The following is a 15,467-nucleotide window of genomic DNA, read 5'->3' on the forward strand; positions in this document are numbered from 1 at the left end:
CAGCCGGCTGCGAGCGAGTTACCAGCGGGAAGCGGACAATGAGTCACTTCGGCGAGTATCGTACGGCGCTAAAGGAAACAAGCCTTCGCTTACTTGGTGGATTGTATCCGCCGTTCCAGAACCAAAGGATGGGGAGCTGGGTGCAAGTGCCGGGGTTCAGTGCTGAGAAGGATTCTCGCAGCATTTTGGGGGCGGCAACGGCACCACAGAGGGCGCTGGCAGCCTAATAGCCTTGCACATCGGTGTGACCCGCCCTTGCCGTCCCGTCTCTCAGCTCCCTGCCAAGACCCGCTGCTGCCTGGAAGAATGATGCCACCCATGCCGCGTGGCTGCATAGCTCTACTACTAGGTGCAAACTGGCGCGCTTGCAACGAAGTCACCCTCGGTAATGTCGACCTTCACCATGGTTGAAGGGCGTTCCCTGGACTGAGCCGTCACTTTCTTAAATTTTAAGACTCGAGGGGCGACCCTCCTTTCAACTGCAAACGCACACAGAGGCCATCACCCATAAGAAAAGGCCGATAGCAACAAAAAAAAATCATCATATAATAATTACAGTACCATCGACGACAGCAAGCAAGGATGGCGAATTCCAAGCCAACCCCTTCGCTCACCCTCTACCGCGGGTTCCCTTCCCGGGGCCGCTATACCCCTTCGCCCTTCGTCAACAAACTCGAGGCGCGTCTGCGTATTGGCGGCCTACCGTACCGCGTCGAGACGGGCTCCATCTTCAAGGCGCCCCGCGGCAAGCTCCCCTACCTCGATTTCGACAGGGAGGGCGGCTCGGGCGGCGGCGGCGAGAACGATAACAACACGACCGGCTCAGGGCCAGAGCAGCTAGCCGACTCGACGCTCATCGCACGCAGGCTCATCGAGGAGGGCTACCTGCCGGACCTGAACGCGGCGCTGACGCCGGCCGAGAGGGCCCGTGACTTGGCGCTGCGGGCGCTGCTGGAGGACAAGCTGTACTTTTACCAGGTTCGTTCATCACTCCATCCAACTCGGACTTTTTTGCGCGACTTTTTTTTGCTGTGCCATGTCGGAGAGGAAGCCGGTGTTGACGGACGGCAGGTGCGCGAGCGCTGGATCGACAACTACTACGCGATGCGAGACAGCGTGCTAGGTTTCATGCCCTTCCCGGTGCGGTTCGTCGTCGGCCTGCTCGCGTACCGCAACGTCAAGAACACGTTGCACGGCCAGGGCGTGCTCCGCTTCACTGCCGACGAGGCCCAGGCGCTGCGGCTGGAGGTCTGGGAGAGCGTCAATGCGATGCTGCTCGAGTCGCGTAACAAGGCGCGAGAGGCCGGCAGGTACGGCCCCTTCTGGGCGCTGGGCGGCGCTGCCCCTACCGAGGCGGATGCCGCTGTGTTTGGGTTTGTCGTCGCGTCCCTGAGCTGCAAGCAGTATGTTTGTCCAAAGATCGGCAAGTTAAGGGAGCGTTGATTGCTGACGGCGGCGTAGGGCACCGACCACAAAGGAAATCATCCGCAGCTTCCCCGTCGTTATGGAATACGCGAGGAGGATCCACGATCAATACTTCAGTGACTATGAGCATTGGACGGAGTAGGTGGGGAATTGCGGAACAGCAGCCTCGGCGTGTAGAGGTGACGGCCCATGATCTGTGTGTTCTGTGTGCTATTACAGTCAGGGCATTATTATATGGTATAAGTATAACATGAACGAGGTCACTCTCTGTCGACAGCTTTGATTCCAGCACCGGATCAACTCCCTTCCGGAAACCTATTCATGGCCCGAGGCAAACACACACTCTCTCCACCCAGGAACATCACCAACAGAGCTGGACCGCAGCTGCACCACCTGTGAAACCGACCACGCAACAGTTTTGACTTGTTACAGCAATTACAGCAACACACTTTGACCGACCTTTCTGGATCAGTCGTTTTGTTTATAGAACACACTGGGAAAGAAAAACGCAAGCCACGGAGTTAAAAACGGTAACTATCAGTCCTCTTTTATGCTGCTGTCTCACCTCTTCTCTTGATTTTCCAGCAACTGAACGACGCCAACTTCCTCGTCCTTGATGCCGTCGTTCCTCTTCCGACCCGTCTCCCCGGAATAGTCGTCGACCAGTTGCCGCTCCAGAGTGAATGAAGAAAACTTCCTAGCGGCCGCTCCCTTCTCGAAGAGCTCATCCAGCTGCTCCAGACTTCTGCCCTTGGTCTCGGGAACGAAGAAGAACGCCCACAGGGCGACGACGAGATTGCTTCCACCCCAGATGTACCCGTACTTTGGGCCCCACCCCAGCCGGTCGGGGTTAACGAAGTAGGGCGTGAAGAAGGACACCAGCCAGGCGGCGACAAAGTTTAGGCCCGACGCGGTGCCGACCGTCTGCGAGCGCAGCCGTTGCGAGGGGATCTCGGTCCCGAGCGCCCACAGGACCGGGCCCTGGCCGATGCCGTACACCCACGTGTAGACGATGCTGAGCGCGACGAGCGCCTTGCTCGCGCCCGGCGAGTGCCCGCCCGAGACGGTGTAGACGACGGCCATGCCGAACATCACGGCCGACGAGACGAGCGAGGCGACCACCAGCAGCTCGCGCCGCCCAAAGCAGCGCATCGCCGGGAACGCCAGCATGTTTCCGGTCAGCGCGATCGCGAGGGATATCATGACCCAGTCGAACGGCGAGCCCACGCGCGCCTGCACGAACAGGTAGACCGAGAAGCCGGACATGAAGGTGACGCCCGTCGCGATGCCGGCCACGTTGGCCCCGTAGCTGAGCAGCGTGCGGCGGAGGTCCGGGCCCTTGAACATGTCGCTCAGGTGCACTCCCGCGTGGATCTCCCGCTCCATCAGGTAGGCGCTCCGGATGTCCTCCACCTCGGCGCGGAGGCGCGACTCGTCCCGGATGCCCCTCAGCCTGCGGATGGCCCTCATCGCCTGCTCGTCCCGGCCCTGCGCGACGTAGAAGCGGGGCGTGTCCGGGAGGAATAGCAGCAGGACGGTCAGGAAGGCGGGCACGGCGTACATGACGGCGAGCGGGATCATCCACGAGACGGCGCCGCCGTGGGGCTGGCAGTAGTTGTCGACGAGGATCCCGAGCAGGGCGCCGAGCGACGTCTGGAAGGTGCTCATACCCACGACGGGGCCCCTGAGCAGCGACGGCGCCGACTCGGCCATGTACGTGACGCAGTAGGGCACCAGCAGCCCGTTGGACACGCCCAGCAGCAGCCGCCCCGCATACAGGCCGGCCAGGCTGCGCAGCCCCAGCTGCAGCGAGATGGACACGAACGCGAAAGCGCAGCCCGCCCACAGCCCGGCCCTCCTCGAGACCCGGGTGTGGGCCGCGTAGATGGCGACGGCGGCGAGGAAGCCGCCGACGTTCATGAGCGACTGGATCAGCCGCTGGACGTCTGTGTGGATGTTGAAACCGATGGGGTTGGCCGGGTCGGCGTAGCCGTAGACGGCGAGAAAGCCCGGCATGCTCTGGAAGCCGGCGACGGCGGCCGAGTCGTAGCCGTACTGAAACTGGCCGAGCGCGACGAGAAAGCAGATAAACACGACCCGCCTCTCGGTGAGGATGCGGCGCTTGCTGACGGCAGACTCGGCCATCGTACTGTATTATTGGGGGTTGCTGTTTTTTGTTTTTGTTGGTGTATGTGTGTGGCGGAGAAGAAAGAGGAGGTTTCTCGGATATCATGTTATCGGTAATTAGACAACTATCTCTTCCTCTCGCTTTTCTCTAAGACGTGGCCTTGGTGCATAATAAGGGTGTTACCACCAAGACGCGAAATCTTAGCCGATTATTGACTTCATCTGCCGGGTTCCCCCTCACAAGATTTGTTACTATTACCCCAATTAGCCAACCTTGTTACGATGATTGGCCAATCTCCGGGACAATGTTGCAGACCATGCGACTCCGCACGTATGCCTATGCAACGTCGGTCCTTCGCCGACGGCTCTTGGTTTAAGTTGAAGAGGAAGAGGCAAATCCGGAATCAGATTTGAAAGAATGTCGGAAATCGAATATGTTGCCGCTGTCTCTTATCGCCACACACGACTTTCTCTGAAGTATCCAAACAGCGGGCCGGCTGTCCCTGTCGTTGTCAATCCTTCAAGGCAGTCCTTCACTAGAGATCGCATGCCGTGTGACTACATGCAAAGAGGACCAACGCTTAAGTCGGGATGGCAATTAAGCTAAAGAGGTCGACAGCAGGCACATTGGCACAGCCGAGCAGAAAGTCAACAAACGAGACCGGGAAAGAAAACGAAGAGGAAAGAACGCCACTGCAACAACAAAGGCCGAAGAAACGGATCCAGCGGCACAAAACATTTCATTAATCTGTTGTCAGCTCTTACTCGCCTTCTGCTACTAAGCGCGGCAGGACCCTAGCTTCCCCGGAAAGCGGTAAATCAAAGGGTCGACATTTGCGGGATCGGAGCAGTGATCATATCCCGCCAAGATGCGGGTGTGTGCAGCCTCGCGGTCGCTGTCAGGGAAGGCTTCGACGCCGGACATGGGGTCGCCCGAATAGAGACAGCCGTCGCTTCCGTGGCAGCACATGTCCCGGATATGGGAGCCATGGAGCTAGAGGGACTTGGCAGAAACTCGAACGCCCCAGGCGTTGTCCTATTCCCAACGAAACCAAGATCAGCATACACACAGGCGTCCATCCTTACCTTCCCAAGGCACTGTGTAAGCAGGGAGAGATCACATTGCACCAGTATAGACCCGTGTTCTCACGGCAACCGATGCGGTGGCACATCTTGGCCCCGAGGGTCCAGTGTCCGTTGAGAGCGCGCAGCTGGGTCGGAAGACTCGTGACCTCGTCTGAGTTGCCGGTGGCTAAGCCGCTATCGGCGCCGCAAGTTCTGGCGCCGAAATGCTTCATTGTCTCATCCGGATCGGGCATCTCGGCGACCCAGTTGCTGTTTGTTTCAAGGATCTTGTTCCAGAAATCCTGGGGAAAGAGCCGTCAACAACCCAGCCCGTGACGAGGTTTAATTCCATAACCGAAGAAGCCTTACGTCGACGTCCTTAACGTATAGGGTACAGTGTGGCTCGGCGGGGAAGACGGGGCCTTCCCAGCGGATGAGGTTAGGTACAGCGCTTGAGCTAATATTGCGAAACTGCAAAAGCGACGCCGCAATTGCTGCTTCTAGCAATTGCACCTAAGTAGGCCGTAGGTATTCTGACAGATATGTTTGCGGCGAATGCGGCCTCCTGAGGTCAGGTCTGCAAGCGAGCAAATGCCGGGAGCTGAACTTGTTTGAGCAAAGGTACTCACTTGCAATGATGCCGCTACAGAAGAGAGAGAGAAGACAAATGCGGAGCAAGCCATGGTTGTGGGCGGCTATGATAATGTCGTGAAGAACACCAATATTGCCGAAGGTCATCGGAAGGTGTTGAGCGGATCGCGCCTCAGAACACAGCCCAAAGATCCAAGGCATGATTGAAAGAGCCAAGGGGAGAGGGGCTTTAAACGACTGAGCAGAAATGATTCACACATTTTTTTTTTTCTGCTTCGCGTTTTTTTACCTCTCCATTCTCGAATGATTTGGTAATTAATGATTAATTAGCTGCAAGAACGGCCTTTCGATCTGTTTGCTCCTTCCGCCTCCGGTTTCTCAAAGCATTTAAATGGCCACGCACATTTTTTTTCTCAAATTGCCAAAGAAAGTTAAAAAAACAATTCCCGTGCCTCAGGAGACAATGACTGGTACGCCGTCACACGAGGAAAGCCTCCTCTAATTACAACCATTGAAACTCCCTTCATGTATAATTGCTCGAGCCTCACCGGATCCCATCCCGGCCGCAGATAGCTGCCGTCGAATTTCACGTCTAGCGACGAGTCCGCCACATACCCGACCACAACGTCGACATCAACCCGCGCTCCCTCCTCCTGCAGCGACCAGACGGCCAAGCCGATCAGATTGTCGCCGCTGTAGTCCAGCACCCCGGGCGGGACGGGGAAGGTATCCTCGGACGCGATGGAGGGCTAATACCTCCCGTACTGCCAGCCGTTGACGAAGAGGAGCACCGTGTACTCCAGCGTCCCCCTCTCGACGTCCTCCTCGGCCGGCTTTAAAGCGGAACGCGAGGGACAGGTCGATCCCCCGCGGCACGTCCAGCGGCAACCACCCGCGGTAGAAGCGCACGCCGGGGCCCTCGAACCCAACCACGGGCCCTCGGCCGTCTCCCAGGCCGAGTCGTTGAACCCGCGCAGGTGCCAGCCCAGCCGCTCCGCCGCCAGCCCGCCCTCGTTATAGCGCGTCCGCACCCGGTCCAGCCCGGCCCGGTCCGGGGCTGCCGACCCGCCCGCCGTGCCGGCGACCTTCCACGCGGAGAACCCAGTGCCTCCCCCTCCCCCCCTCCCTCGGAGACGGCACCACCCCCCAGCAGCGTGGCGTTGAGCGCCCTGCGGGGGTTGACCGCCGCGTTCAGCTGGTCGTGGCCCGTGTCGTCGTGTACCACGAGCAGCACGTTCTCGCCCTCCCGCACGGCCTTGCCCGGAGCCGGCGCATGGAAGCCCCAGTGTATGTAGATGGACACCATTCTCAGTCCCATGGCCTTGATCTTCTGCAGAATGCCCTCCCACAGCTCGGGAACCGGCAGTCGGAAGGGATGCATCTCTCCTCCAAACAAGAACAGGCGGTCGCCCCCGATGACGATGCTGTGACGGTCCCATTGGATCTCGTGCTGGAGCCCATTGTCGAGAATTGGACTCGAGCCAGACGAGGATGCGACCGCGCAGGATCCAAACCGTGAAGAAAGGAGCGAGAGCAGGGTAAACGAGGCTATCCAGGCCGACAAGCCCCCTGGGCCGTAGAGGCGGCAGAACAGTCGCACGGCGAGCTTTCGCACGAATTAATTATTATTAGCTGCGGCAATTAATTATCTGGCTGCGCGCCGTCAATGCCACCCGCCTCGTACAACTCGGAGACAGAAAGAGAGAACAGGCATCGAGCTCGGCTCCCTGGTTCGGATCGCCTCATTCCAGGGGCAAGAAGCGATTCATGGGCGATCATTGGCGGGAATACCTCGCTACATTGTTCAGGAATCCAGTTTACTACGCCAACTTGCCGACACCCCAGGGACATGTTCGGTTCATCACACATAGCGCGCCAATGAGATTTGGCGGTGGACAAAATCTCTAGAGATGACCGGAGAGAGGGGTACTGTAACATCCACTACTGTTGATCGCCGCGTGCCTGGCTGTTGTTCCGGAAAGCGGGAACACGAGGCTCTCTCATCACACCCATGTCTGGATCGTACAATCGCTGTTTTTCTTTGTGCTTCTCGGATTGCGGTGTATAATTACCTTACATGTCAAATCGCGACCTCGATACTGCACCAGGCACTTTTGTGCCAGTCTGGTCGCGGAAAGAGAGTGGGGAAGTGATTCGAACGGCACCCAGTTCATGTTCTGATTAACTTATCCCTCTTGTCTGGACTACAGACCACGAAGCGAGCCGATTCCTATCGGCAAGGGATGCAATGTGAGAGTATCGTGTGCATATCGTAGGTTTGAGGGCAAGTCACTCTATAGAGCGGCATCCGGAGATCAAACCGTTTCGCCACGGCCGTAGTCCTTCTCTCGCCTGTCTTCGCAACCCAAAAAACAACAGTCTTCCCCCCATATTACCTGTCTGTTCCGGGCATAACTCATATCTGTCATCTGTAAGTCCCTATGAAAAAAAAAAAAAAAAAAAACCCAAACGTGTCTCGTATTAACGCCGATCCTGTCATAACCCGGCTTAGCCCTTGAATGCGATGCGACTTATAAGACCCAACAAAGAAAACCCCAGAGGAAAACAGGGCAATTGACCAGCGACTAGTCCTCAATTTCGCTGCGCGAAGGGGGAACACTGAGGGAATAACAGGATAGGCTTCTGCTACCTCAAGATGCGTCATTCCGGTCCTCCATCATCAGTACTAAACCAGGCATAGTAGTAGACCGAGAACCCAACCTATACGCTGAACCGTAACTGAGAGTCAAACCGAAAAGAAGGCCGCTCTATAATGAACAAGCCAGAGAAACAAGGAAAGGGAGAAGAAGGAAAAGTAAGAAAACGAGAGAAAGAGAGAAAGCGTAAAGTCATTCCAGATGTCTCCGGGTATCCATATTTCCGCGTGCCTCTTCCCACTGCTCGGAGCGAAGATTACACACCCCATATCCAGTTGTCACCGCATGCTGGACGTGATGCTTCTCATGTACTCCCATAAAGCCCACCAGCACCCTGAACCTCCTGACCAGGGCCGGGTTGCGCGTTCGGCTCAGGTTGGATCGAAGTATCAACCGGAACGATCACAGAAACGCGCATAGACCCCCCGGAACCATGTGCGTCCATGCCAATCGTTGTCGAGCCTTGTCCAGCCGCGTTGGCAGCCTCCTGGACCACATCATCCTCGTCAGCACCACCAACCTCCCCCGGCCCGGAAGGGGAAGAGGATCCAGGAGCAGTGGTGTCGGGCGGCGGATGAACGCCCGGTGTTGGAAACGTCGTCGCTTGCTCCTCAACGTTGGCAGCTGGAACAGTCGAACCCCCCAGTGGAAGGGCTTGCGCCATGGTTGGTATCGGAGGAGGGACGACGGGGATGGCCCCCGCCGCCATGGGGTGGTGACCATGCCCGATGTTGTGATGGCCGAGCAATGACTGTGTGTCGACAACCATCTCGGACCCGTCTTCGGGAACGTCATCGTCATCCAATCCATCAGGGTCTCCGTCATCAACTGGAACGGAAACGTCAATGAGCACACCCTGAGGTGCGGGAGGGAATATCGGGGCGTCTGCTTGAATCACAGCCCGGTTGGCGCGCCGCGACTCCTCTGCCGCGGCGATGAATCGGTTGAAATGCTTCCGCAGACCGACGACACCTTGCCCCGAGAAGACACAAAAGACGGACCGCTGGTGATCCGTAAATTCTGGGATATCATGTAAGCAACCCGGCTCGAGTGAAACGGGGTTAGGAAAGCGAACTCACCAGGTGGCGCAGGGCGGGAGTACCGTTCCAAGTCCTCTCTCAGGAACGCCTGGACCCCGGTCAAGCTAAGGTGAGTCAAGCGAGGGCAAGAGTTCAGGAGTCGGATGATGCTCTGAGACATTAGGTTAGGAATGGACCGGTGCTGGCTTCGACTGGGATTGGGGTTCTCACCGTCTGCGTCAGGTTGGTGCAGTAACTCAGGTGAACTCTCTCCAGGCAGCTTTGACTGCTGCTGTACTCTCCCGGTATCAGATTCCCATGCGCATCCCTGCGCATCCTAGGCCGCCGGTTCGCGTTCGCTAGGGCAATGACACTGGCGTCTGTGATATTCGCACACTTGACAAGGCCGATCCGCTTCAGCTTGGGGAGGTTGGCAAGCCTGGTGACCGAGTCGTCGGTAAGATTAGTGCAACAACCAAGATCGATGTATCTGATCCTGGTGCACATCGAAACGAGCCGCTTAACACCATCGTCCGTGATCTGGTTACAGTGACCCAAGTGGAGGAAATGCAGATTCCTCTCGAGACGGGAAATGGCGTATACCGCAGCGTCCGTCAGGTTGCGGCACTTCTGCAGCACAAGGTTTCGAAGTCGTGGTGCGACCTCGATGATCTTCTCGATGGCTCGGTCGGTAATCCCCATGCTGGAGCTCAGATCGAGAATGCGGAGATGCTCATACTTTCTGTTCGACGGAAGCGAAAGGAAGGCCGAGTCGTCTATCAGCTCGCAATTGGCGAGGCGGAGCTCACGCAGCGCGTGGCCCTTGGTGAAGAGCGCGGTAATCGGTTCGTTGCCGATGAACCGGCACTGCTGAAGGTCAATCTCGAGTATGTTGGGGCAGTTCTCGGCGAACGCGAGGACCGCGCTATCCTGGAGCTGAGTGCAATCATTCAACTTGAGCTGCGGCGGAGCGTTAGCAAACATCTGCCTTCTCCAACCCACGAGGAAAACAACGGCGTCGCATACCCGCTTGAGGTACTTGCAGCGTTGGGCAAGCCGGACCAGGCTCTCATTGGAAACCCTCTGGCAGCCAGAAATGTTGAGGCCTTGCAGACGCGGACAGTTCTCGGTGATGGCATCGATCGAGGCTTCTGTGATGTGGTCGCGGAAAACAGGACCACCAGTGTTTGTTGTCGCGCTTAATGAAACGTCGAGGGAGTAGAGATGCTTGTTGTTCTTGACGAGGGCGATGATCCCCGAGTCCGTCAGGTTGCTGCAACCCGTCAAGGTGAGACGTTCAACCCGGGTACACTCGGCTAGAGGCTGTACACTGCCATCGTTGACCTTGTCTGCAAGAGCGGCCAAGTTTAGACGCCTGACGAAGTCGCGGTAGGAGAAGTAGGGATTCTCGAGGCTCAACGTCTGGCAAATGATCTGATGCTTCTCCCAGGTCGAGCACGAAGGGCGGTGCCAGAGGATATCAACCGCATTGCGGGCCCATCTCTTGCACGTCAGCATGACATGTAACAGGTCTGATGAGCTGCTGAGCTTCGCGAAGATGGCGATCAGGATCTCGTTCGGCAATCGGTGGACGGGCGGAAGACACTCGTCGTCGGTGACCTGCATGTCCTGAAAGTTGGGCACCCCAAGAGACGACTGGGAGTCGTTTCCAGCGAGGAAAAAATCGGACTCTTCATGGTCGGGAGGGGCGGGCGAGCTGCTCGAGGAGCTCGTGCGCGAGTCTCGCTTTGGTCGCCGGCCGGTAGCAATCTTGGGTTCGGCATGGTCGAGCACGGCCGGCGCGCCCGGATCATCGGCAAGAATATCGAGAGACGCGCGTTGTCTCATGGTCGCTGTTTGACCAGGCCAGTCCCCGCAGCGCAGCAGGCGGACTGTGACGATCGTCGAGGGAGGAAAGGTGAAAGGTCGATGAGGTGCGGTGATCGATGGCGGTGGTTGAGGTGGGATGTGTGGAGTGGCTGTGCGGGCTGTTGGACTCGGGTCGTCAATTGTGAAGGAGCAGCAGGGGCCCAAGGCTGCAGTGAGTGAGCGAGAGGGTGGCCCTGTCCCAAAATAGCCTTGGCGTTAGTTAGTCAACTGGACGGTCCAGGCTAGCGCTTGGCGCAGCGTCACACAAGAAAGCAGGCCCAGGATGGTCGCCTGATGGAATCGCGGATTTCGGTGACAGCGTCGATGGCTATTGCTGAGGACTAGAGAAAGGGGATCGTGAAAAATGACGAGAAGTCTGAGGTAGGATGGCAAGTGTTGTAGGCAAAAGTGTGGGTTGTCTTCCATGAGCGGTCCCCGCAGTCAACTCAAGGAGAATCTGGGCTTCCTGCAAGGACTACTCCGTACGCCCAACTGCTACGGTTTTACAGTGCCCCTGCCGAAAAGCAAAGGTCCTCTTGTGCGTTGCGGCGGACCTACCCAAAACTTGGCAAGCACAGGTGGCCAACAGTGCACCTATGTAGTGCGGAAAGGTGGAAAGCGCGAGTGGGTCACTTTAGCAACCTCGGATGGTCACACTCGAGAAATGGAAGGCGGTGACCAGTTGTTGCTTTGTTCAGGTTTGCGGTCGAGGTGGTGAGATGCTTGTTTGGCACTGCGGGAAGGACCGGGGACTCGGTATATGTAATTAGTACACAAGTGCAATACTTTCGCCGCACGCTTTCATCAAGTCTTGGTTACGCGAATCGCGAGGATATGCGACACGCATCTGTCATCACATACACAGCATGCATTCCCTCGACAACTTCGTCACCAGTGCCTCAAGAGTCGTTCATCAACGAAAGCCGGCGATCGGTGGTTCGAAACGCCGAGCTGAGTCGTCACCAATATCCCTACGAATCCAAAACATGATGCATGGTACGGTCCCGTGGACTGCTCAGCGCTTTAAGGCCATATTGCGGCTACCTAAGGTACCGAACGTCACTGCACAGGGACAAAGGCACAAGAAAGCGATCCATGTACGGAATACGAATACATACAAGTACGGACAACTGGACAACTGTGCATGGAATCCATGCACGGACGGGAAATGCAGCGTGGCCCTACCAGGAGTGAGCCGTTTGGGCTGAGGCCGCCCAGTTTGGCGGCGAGTGACCCGGGTCGGCAGTCAACAAGCATCCGGCATATTGTTTACATTATGCATCAGGTAATACAGATCTTACTAGGTGCACTCGGTCTTCCATACACTCAGTCAGGTACATCAGGTACATACATACATGCTCAGCAGGGTACCTTGGAGGAGAGCTGCGGGTCGTTCCATCCATGTAATATGGCTCGGCTGACATCACTCGTTGCCCAGTGGCGCCCACCTCACAAGGGCAGAGAAGCGGTCTCCAGGACGAGCGTTAACGTAGGTGTATGTAGGTACGGTTAACCTCGGGTATCTCAGATTTGGTGATTGAGTGGGTTTGTGGACGCGAAAGGTGAAGATTCCTTTTTCTTGAGCATAGTCCTCCGCAAGAGTTTATCTGGTCCTTGATACACGTGTGTACGCAGTACGGATAAGTGTACGGATGTATGTATGTACATACACGCAATCTACGCCAGAACCTGGGGCCCAAGCGCACGGAAGTCTGCCTCGAGCCCGCAACTGACACGCATCCTAGTGTAGATGATTGCAACATGCGAAGATGACCAGGAAGTGGAAGTCTCGTACCTGGTACAAGTTATGCCCGGAGAATATTGAAGACAATTCGCTACGCAAAGGGGCAGGACAAAACAAAGGATTTCTTAGTGTGCAAGTACGGACTTGACTCTACAATGCAGGATACGTAATAAAGTACAGCTTATCGTCAAGCCTGCGGATGTCACATGGAAGCTGAAGAGTTCCGTGTGCACTCCCAGACTACTTCCGTAATCCGTAATTACCCTACGCTAGTTCCGTACAAAGTAGTGCGTCGTGGGGTGGTTTGGTGAGGGACCGGCATGACCTCATAGGCCAAGATTTTAGCGCCGACCTGGGAAACGGCCAGACCAAAAATGAACCGCTCCAACTTCGGACCGTGGGGACCTCACCCATCGACGCGATTCCACATTTACCCGGGACGTCTGATCTGCACCAACGCATCACCTTCCGTTTTGGAGAGAGACGACAGCTAAGGAAACAGTGCAAAATATTTCTCGGGGATCAGGCGTTGCGTTTATTTGGGGGGGAGGGGAGACATCACCATCATGTTCCGACCGCCTGCGTTGCGCCGATTCGCCGGCACTCCCGCGCCCATCAGGCCATTGCAAGTTGTGGTTCCCCGCCGGAGTATCTTCTCCCGCAGAAACGACAGGAGGCGGTCGAGCCGGGCCGTCGAAAACCTCGACATCCAGCGGCTGGCGAAAGAAGCGGAGGAATGGCACCGTCAGCGGCGCATCTTCCTCTGGTCGGGAGCCATCGCCGGCGTCCTCTCCACCATCTACACGGCCTACAAGCTCAAGCTCGCGATCGAGCGGGAACATAAGCTTGATGCCGACCTCCCCTCGACGGACCCTCTCGCCGGTGCCAACGCGGCAGACCGCAAAATAGTGATTCACGACGAGGAGGGCCGTGAGATGGTCCCAACTGGCAACAGCACGGTCCCGATGTTCCCGCGCACGCTCGACCTCCCAGCCTTCACGACCCCAATAACCTCACCCTCGCCAGACGCTACCGCCACGCCAACCATCACTACCCCTTCCGGCACGACCGAATACACCCTCGTCGGCCTCGGCCTGCGGACGGTAACCTTCGTCGGCCTGCAAGTCTACGTCGTCGGCTACTACGTCGCGACGGCCGACATCGCGGCCCTTCAGAACGCCCTCACCAAGCGGATCAACCCGATCGCCACCACGCTCGTGCCGGGCGAGCGCGAGCAGCTCCGTGCCGCGCTGCTGGACCCGGCCGAGGGCGAGCGGACCTGGGACGAGCTGTTGGCCGCGGGCGTGCCGGCGCGGTCGGCCTTCCGCATCGTGCCCGTGCGCGACACCGACTTCCACCACCTGCGCGACGGGTTCGTGCGCGCCGTCCAGGCGCGGGCCGGGCCCCAGACCATGGCCGACGAGTCGTTTGGCGAGGCGATGCGCCAGTTCCGCGCCGTCTTCAACCGCGGCAGCGCCCCCAAGCGAAAGGAGCTCCTCCTCGTCCGCGACGAGACGGGGAGGCTGAGCATCGCCTACGACGGCGGCGCGAACAAGAAGGAAGGCCGGCCGGCCGGGCGGCAGCTGATTGGGGTCGTCGAGGATGAGCGGCTGTCGAGGGCGCTGTGGCTGAACTACCTGGCGGGCAAGAAGGTTGCCAGCGAGCCGGCCAGGCAAAACATCGTGGAAGGGATCATGGGGTTCGTCGAGCGGCCAGTCGGCACTGTCGCGTCGCAGGTTGTGCCTGTCTTGAACCCGAAAGTATAACTTTGTCCTCCGGTATACGATTACGATACCTCTTTGCAGAAGAGCGGGCAACACGCGCACTCTCTATTCATTCCATGTTCGATGTATGTATCATAGGGCAGGCTATATCCAGGCGTATTCTACAGGTACGAACAAACGGAGCGCAACGCTAGATGCGCCTATCCGTCTATTGCGTGCATGAAGATTGGGTATCCTTTGTCTCGTCCCCTCTCTTGGCGTAAGTTCCCGCGCTTAGAGCGCACCGGCGTCTTCCAGCAGCTCCTCGAGCGATTTGCCGTCCTTGCCGTTCCTAGAGACCTCCTCGAGATCCGAGTTGCCGCCGATGTGGTTGCGGCCGATGAAGATGTTGGGAACGGTCCGCTGGCCCGTCAACTTGAACAGCGCGTTCTGGATGTCGGCACCGTCGTCCAACAAATTGAGCTCGATCGCTTTGTACTTGGCGTTCAAACCATCGAGGATCTGCTTCGTCCTGGTGCAGTACGGGCAGTACGACTTGCTAAAGACCACTGTATACGGTGGTTAGGCGAGGGATGGGCCCAAAGTAAGGAGAAGATGCACTGCTGGTCCGGAGGGGAGGGGGGTACGTACTGACGGCATTCTCGTCAATCAGCTGCTGGGCTTTCTTCTGAGCGGCCTCCATGGTGCCTGACGGGCTTGTACCGAATAGTCTGCGGAAAATGAAGGACATGGAACTTGTTGCGGGGTGACGTTTGAAAATGACCAGCGTGAGGGGCAAGGGCGCCGCTATTTAATCGTAGACCCCGTTGCGGTTTCAGCGGGAATGCACGGCAGGAAGGATAACGTCAGTAGGATTTGTCAGCCGGCACTTTGAGTGACACCGTCTACTTAATGGTGACTAATGAACGGGGCCAAAAAAAAAAGGTGTGATTCTGGGGCAAGATAGGTGTTTAACTTAACTGGTAAGTATAGACATAGTAATCCGTACTCTTTCCAAGTCTGAAGAATCGAAAACAAATTTGTCCCGCGCCAAGCCCCTGGATGTGAGATCCCGCATCCTTGTTTGGTATAGGTAAGTTCCTTCCCCAAGACGGGTACTAACAAGGGTCCCCGCCTACAACACCACATTAAGAAACAAAAGCGCAGAAAACGATACCAGTACCAGGATTTTGCTTTAAAAATCATATACGTTATATAATAAGAGACGTATTTATCGTAAATTATCTTGTATATATTATTTTTCTCT

The 15,467-nt window shown here is 57.1% G+C and overlaps 6 protein-coding genes across 6 annotated transcripts; 2 read left to right on the forward strand and 4 right to left on the reverse strand.

The window, feature by feature from the left end:
- Positions 1 to 486: 486 nt before the first annotated feature.
- Positions 487 to 1,737, forward strand: MYCTH_2301791 (uncharacterized protein). Its single transcript, XM_003661845.1, has 3 exons — positions 487 to 978; positions 1,072 to 1,403; positions 1,462 to 1,737. Exons 1-3 carry the CDS (start codon positions 583 to 585, stop codon positions 1,565 to 1,567), a joined length of 834 nt encoding a protein of 277 aa, XP_003661893.1. The 5' UTR covers positions 487 to 582; the 3' UTR covers positions 1,568 to 1,737.
- Positions 1,738 to 1,986: 249 nt separating this feature from the next.
- On the reverse strand, positions 1,987 to 3,570 carry MYCTH_2057386 (uncharacterized protein; the record flags this gene model as incomplete). Its single annotated transcript, XM_003661846.1, has 1 exon — positions 1,987 to 3,570. One exon carries the CDS (start codon positions 3,568 to 3,570, stop codon positions 1,987 to 1,989), a length of 1,584 nt encoding a protein of 527 aa, XP_003661894.1.
- An 801-nt stretch (positions 3,571 to 4,371) lies between these two features.
- MYCTH_92683 (uncharacterized protein) lies at positions 4,372 to 5,300 on the reverse strand (the record flags this gene model as incomplete). Its single annotated transcript, XM_003661847.1, has 4 exons — positions 4,372 to 4,588; positions 4,639 to 4,919; positions 4,987 to 5,130; positions 5,247 to 5,300. 4 exons carry the CDS (start codon positions 5,298 to 5,300, stop codon positions 4,372 to 4,374), a joined length of 696 nt encoding a protein of 231 aa, XP_003661895.1.
- A 361-nt stretch (positions 5,301 to 5,661) lies between these two features.
- MYCTH_2109142 (glycoside hydrolase family 35 protein) lies at positions 5,662 to 7,059 on the reverse strand (the record flags this gene model as incomplete). Its single annotated transcript, XM_003661848.1, has 5 exons — positions 5,662 to 5,706; positions 5,757 to 5,957; positions 5,988 to 6,293; positions 6,344 to 6,814; positions 7,030 to 7,059. The coding sequence occupies 5 exons, from the start codon at positions 7,057 to 7,059 to the stop codon at positions 5,662 to 5,664; spliced, it is 1,053 nt and encodes a 350-aa protein (XP_003661896.1).
- Positions 7,060 to 7,322: 263 nt separating this feature from the next.
- Positions 7,323 to 10,841, reverse strand: MYCTH_2314726 (uncharacterized protein). The gene is made up of 4 exons (XM_003661849.1): positions 9,911 to 10,841; positions 9,116 to 9,844; positions 8,945 to 9,056; positions 7,323 to 8,885 (listed from the first exon to the last, which is right to left on the reverse strand). The coding sequence occupies exons 1-4, from the start codon at positions 10,730 to 10,732 to the stop codon at positions 8,170 to 8,172; spliced, it is 2,379 nt and encodes a 792-aa protein (XP_003661897.1). The 5' UTR covers positions 10,733 to 10,841; the 3' UTR covers positions 7,323 to 8,169.
- Positions 10,842 to 12,951: 2,110 nt separating this feature from the next.
- On the forward strand, positions 12,952 to 15,155 carry MYCTH_2314727 (uncharacterized protein). Its single transcript, XM_003661850.1, has 2 exons — positions 12,952 to 14,769; positions 14,852 to 15,155. Exon 1 carries the CDS (start codon positions 13,064 to 13,066, stop codon positions 14,261 to 14,263), a length of 1,200 nt encoding a protein of 399 aa, XP_003661898.1. The 5' UTR covers positions 12,952 to 13,063; the 3' UTR covers positions 14,264 to 14,769; positions 14,852 to 15,155.
- The last annotated feature ends 312 nt before the right edge of the window (positions 15,156 to 15,467 follow it).

The sequence above is a fragment of the Thermothelomyces thermophilus genome, chromosome 2, assembly GCF_000226095.1.
Source record: "Thermothelomyces thermophilus ATCC 42464 chromosome 2, complete sequence".
NCBI classification, from domain to species: Eukaryota; Fungi; Ascomycota; class Sordariomycetes; order Sordariales; family Chaetomiaceae; genus Thermothelomyces; species Thermothelomyces thermophilus.

Bases quoted from the DNA above. Each gene is read 5' to 3' on its own strand.
- MYCTH_2314726 (XM_003661849.1), bottom strand. From the start codon at position 10,732: ATGAGACAACGCGCGTCTCTCGATATTCTTGCCGATGATCCGGGCGCG. The intron at 9,845-9,910 runs GTATGCGACGCC...GCTCCGCCGCAG, and splicing joins GCTGCAAGTACCTCAAGCGG to CTCAAGTTGAATGATTGCAC. The intron at 9,057-9,115 runs GTGAGAACCCCA...CTAATGTCTCAG, and splicing joins GCACCAACCTGACGCAGACG to AGCATCATCCGACTCCTGAA.
- MYCTH_2314727 (XM_003661850.1), top strand. From the start codon at position 13,064: ATGTTCCGACCGCCTGCGTTGCGCCGATTCGCCGGCACTCCCGCGCCC.
- MYCTH_2301791 (XM_003661845.1), top strand. From the start codon at position 583: ATGGCGAATTCCAAGCCAACCCCTTCGCTCACCCTCTACCGCGGGTTC. The intron at 979-1,071 runs GTTCGTTCATCA...GACGGACGGCAG, and splicing joins ACAAGCTGTACTTTTACCAG to GTGCGCGAGCGCTGGATCGA. The intron at 1,404-1,461 runs GTATGTTTGTCC...ACGGCGGCGTAG, and splicing joins GCGTCCCTGAGCTGCAAGCA to GGCACCGACCACAAAGGAAA.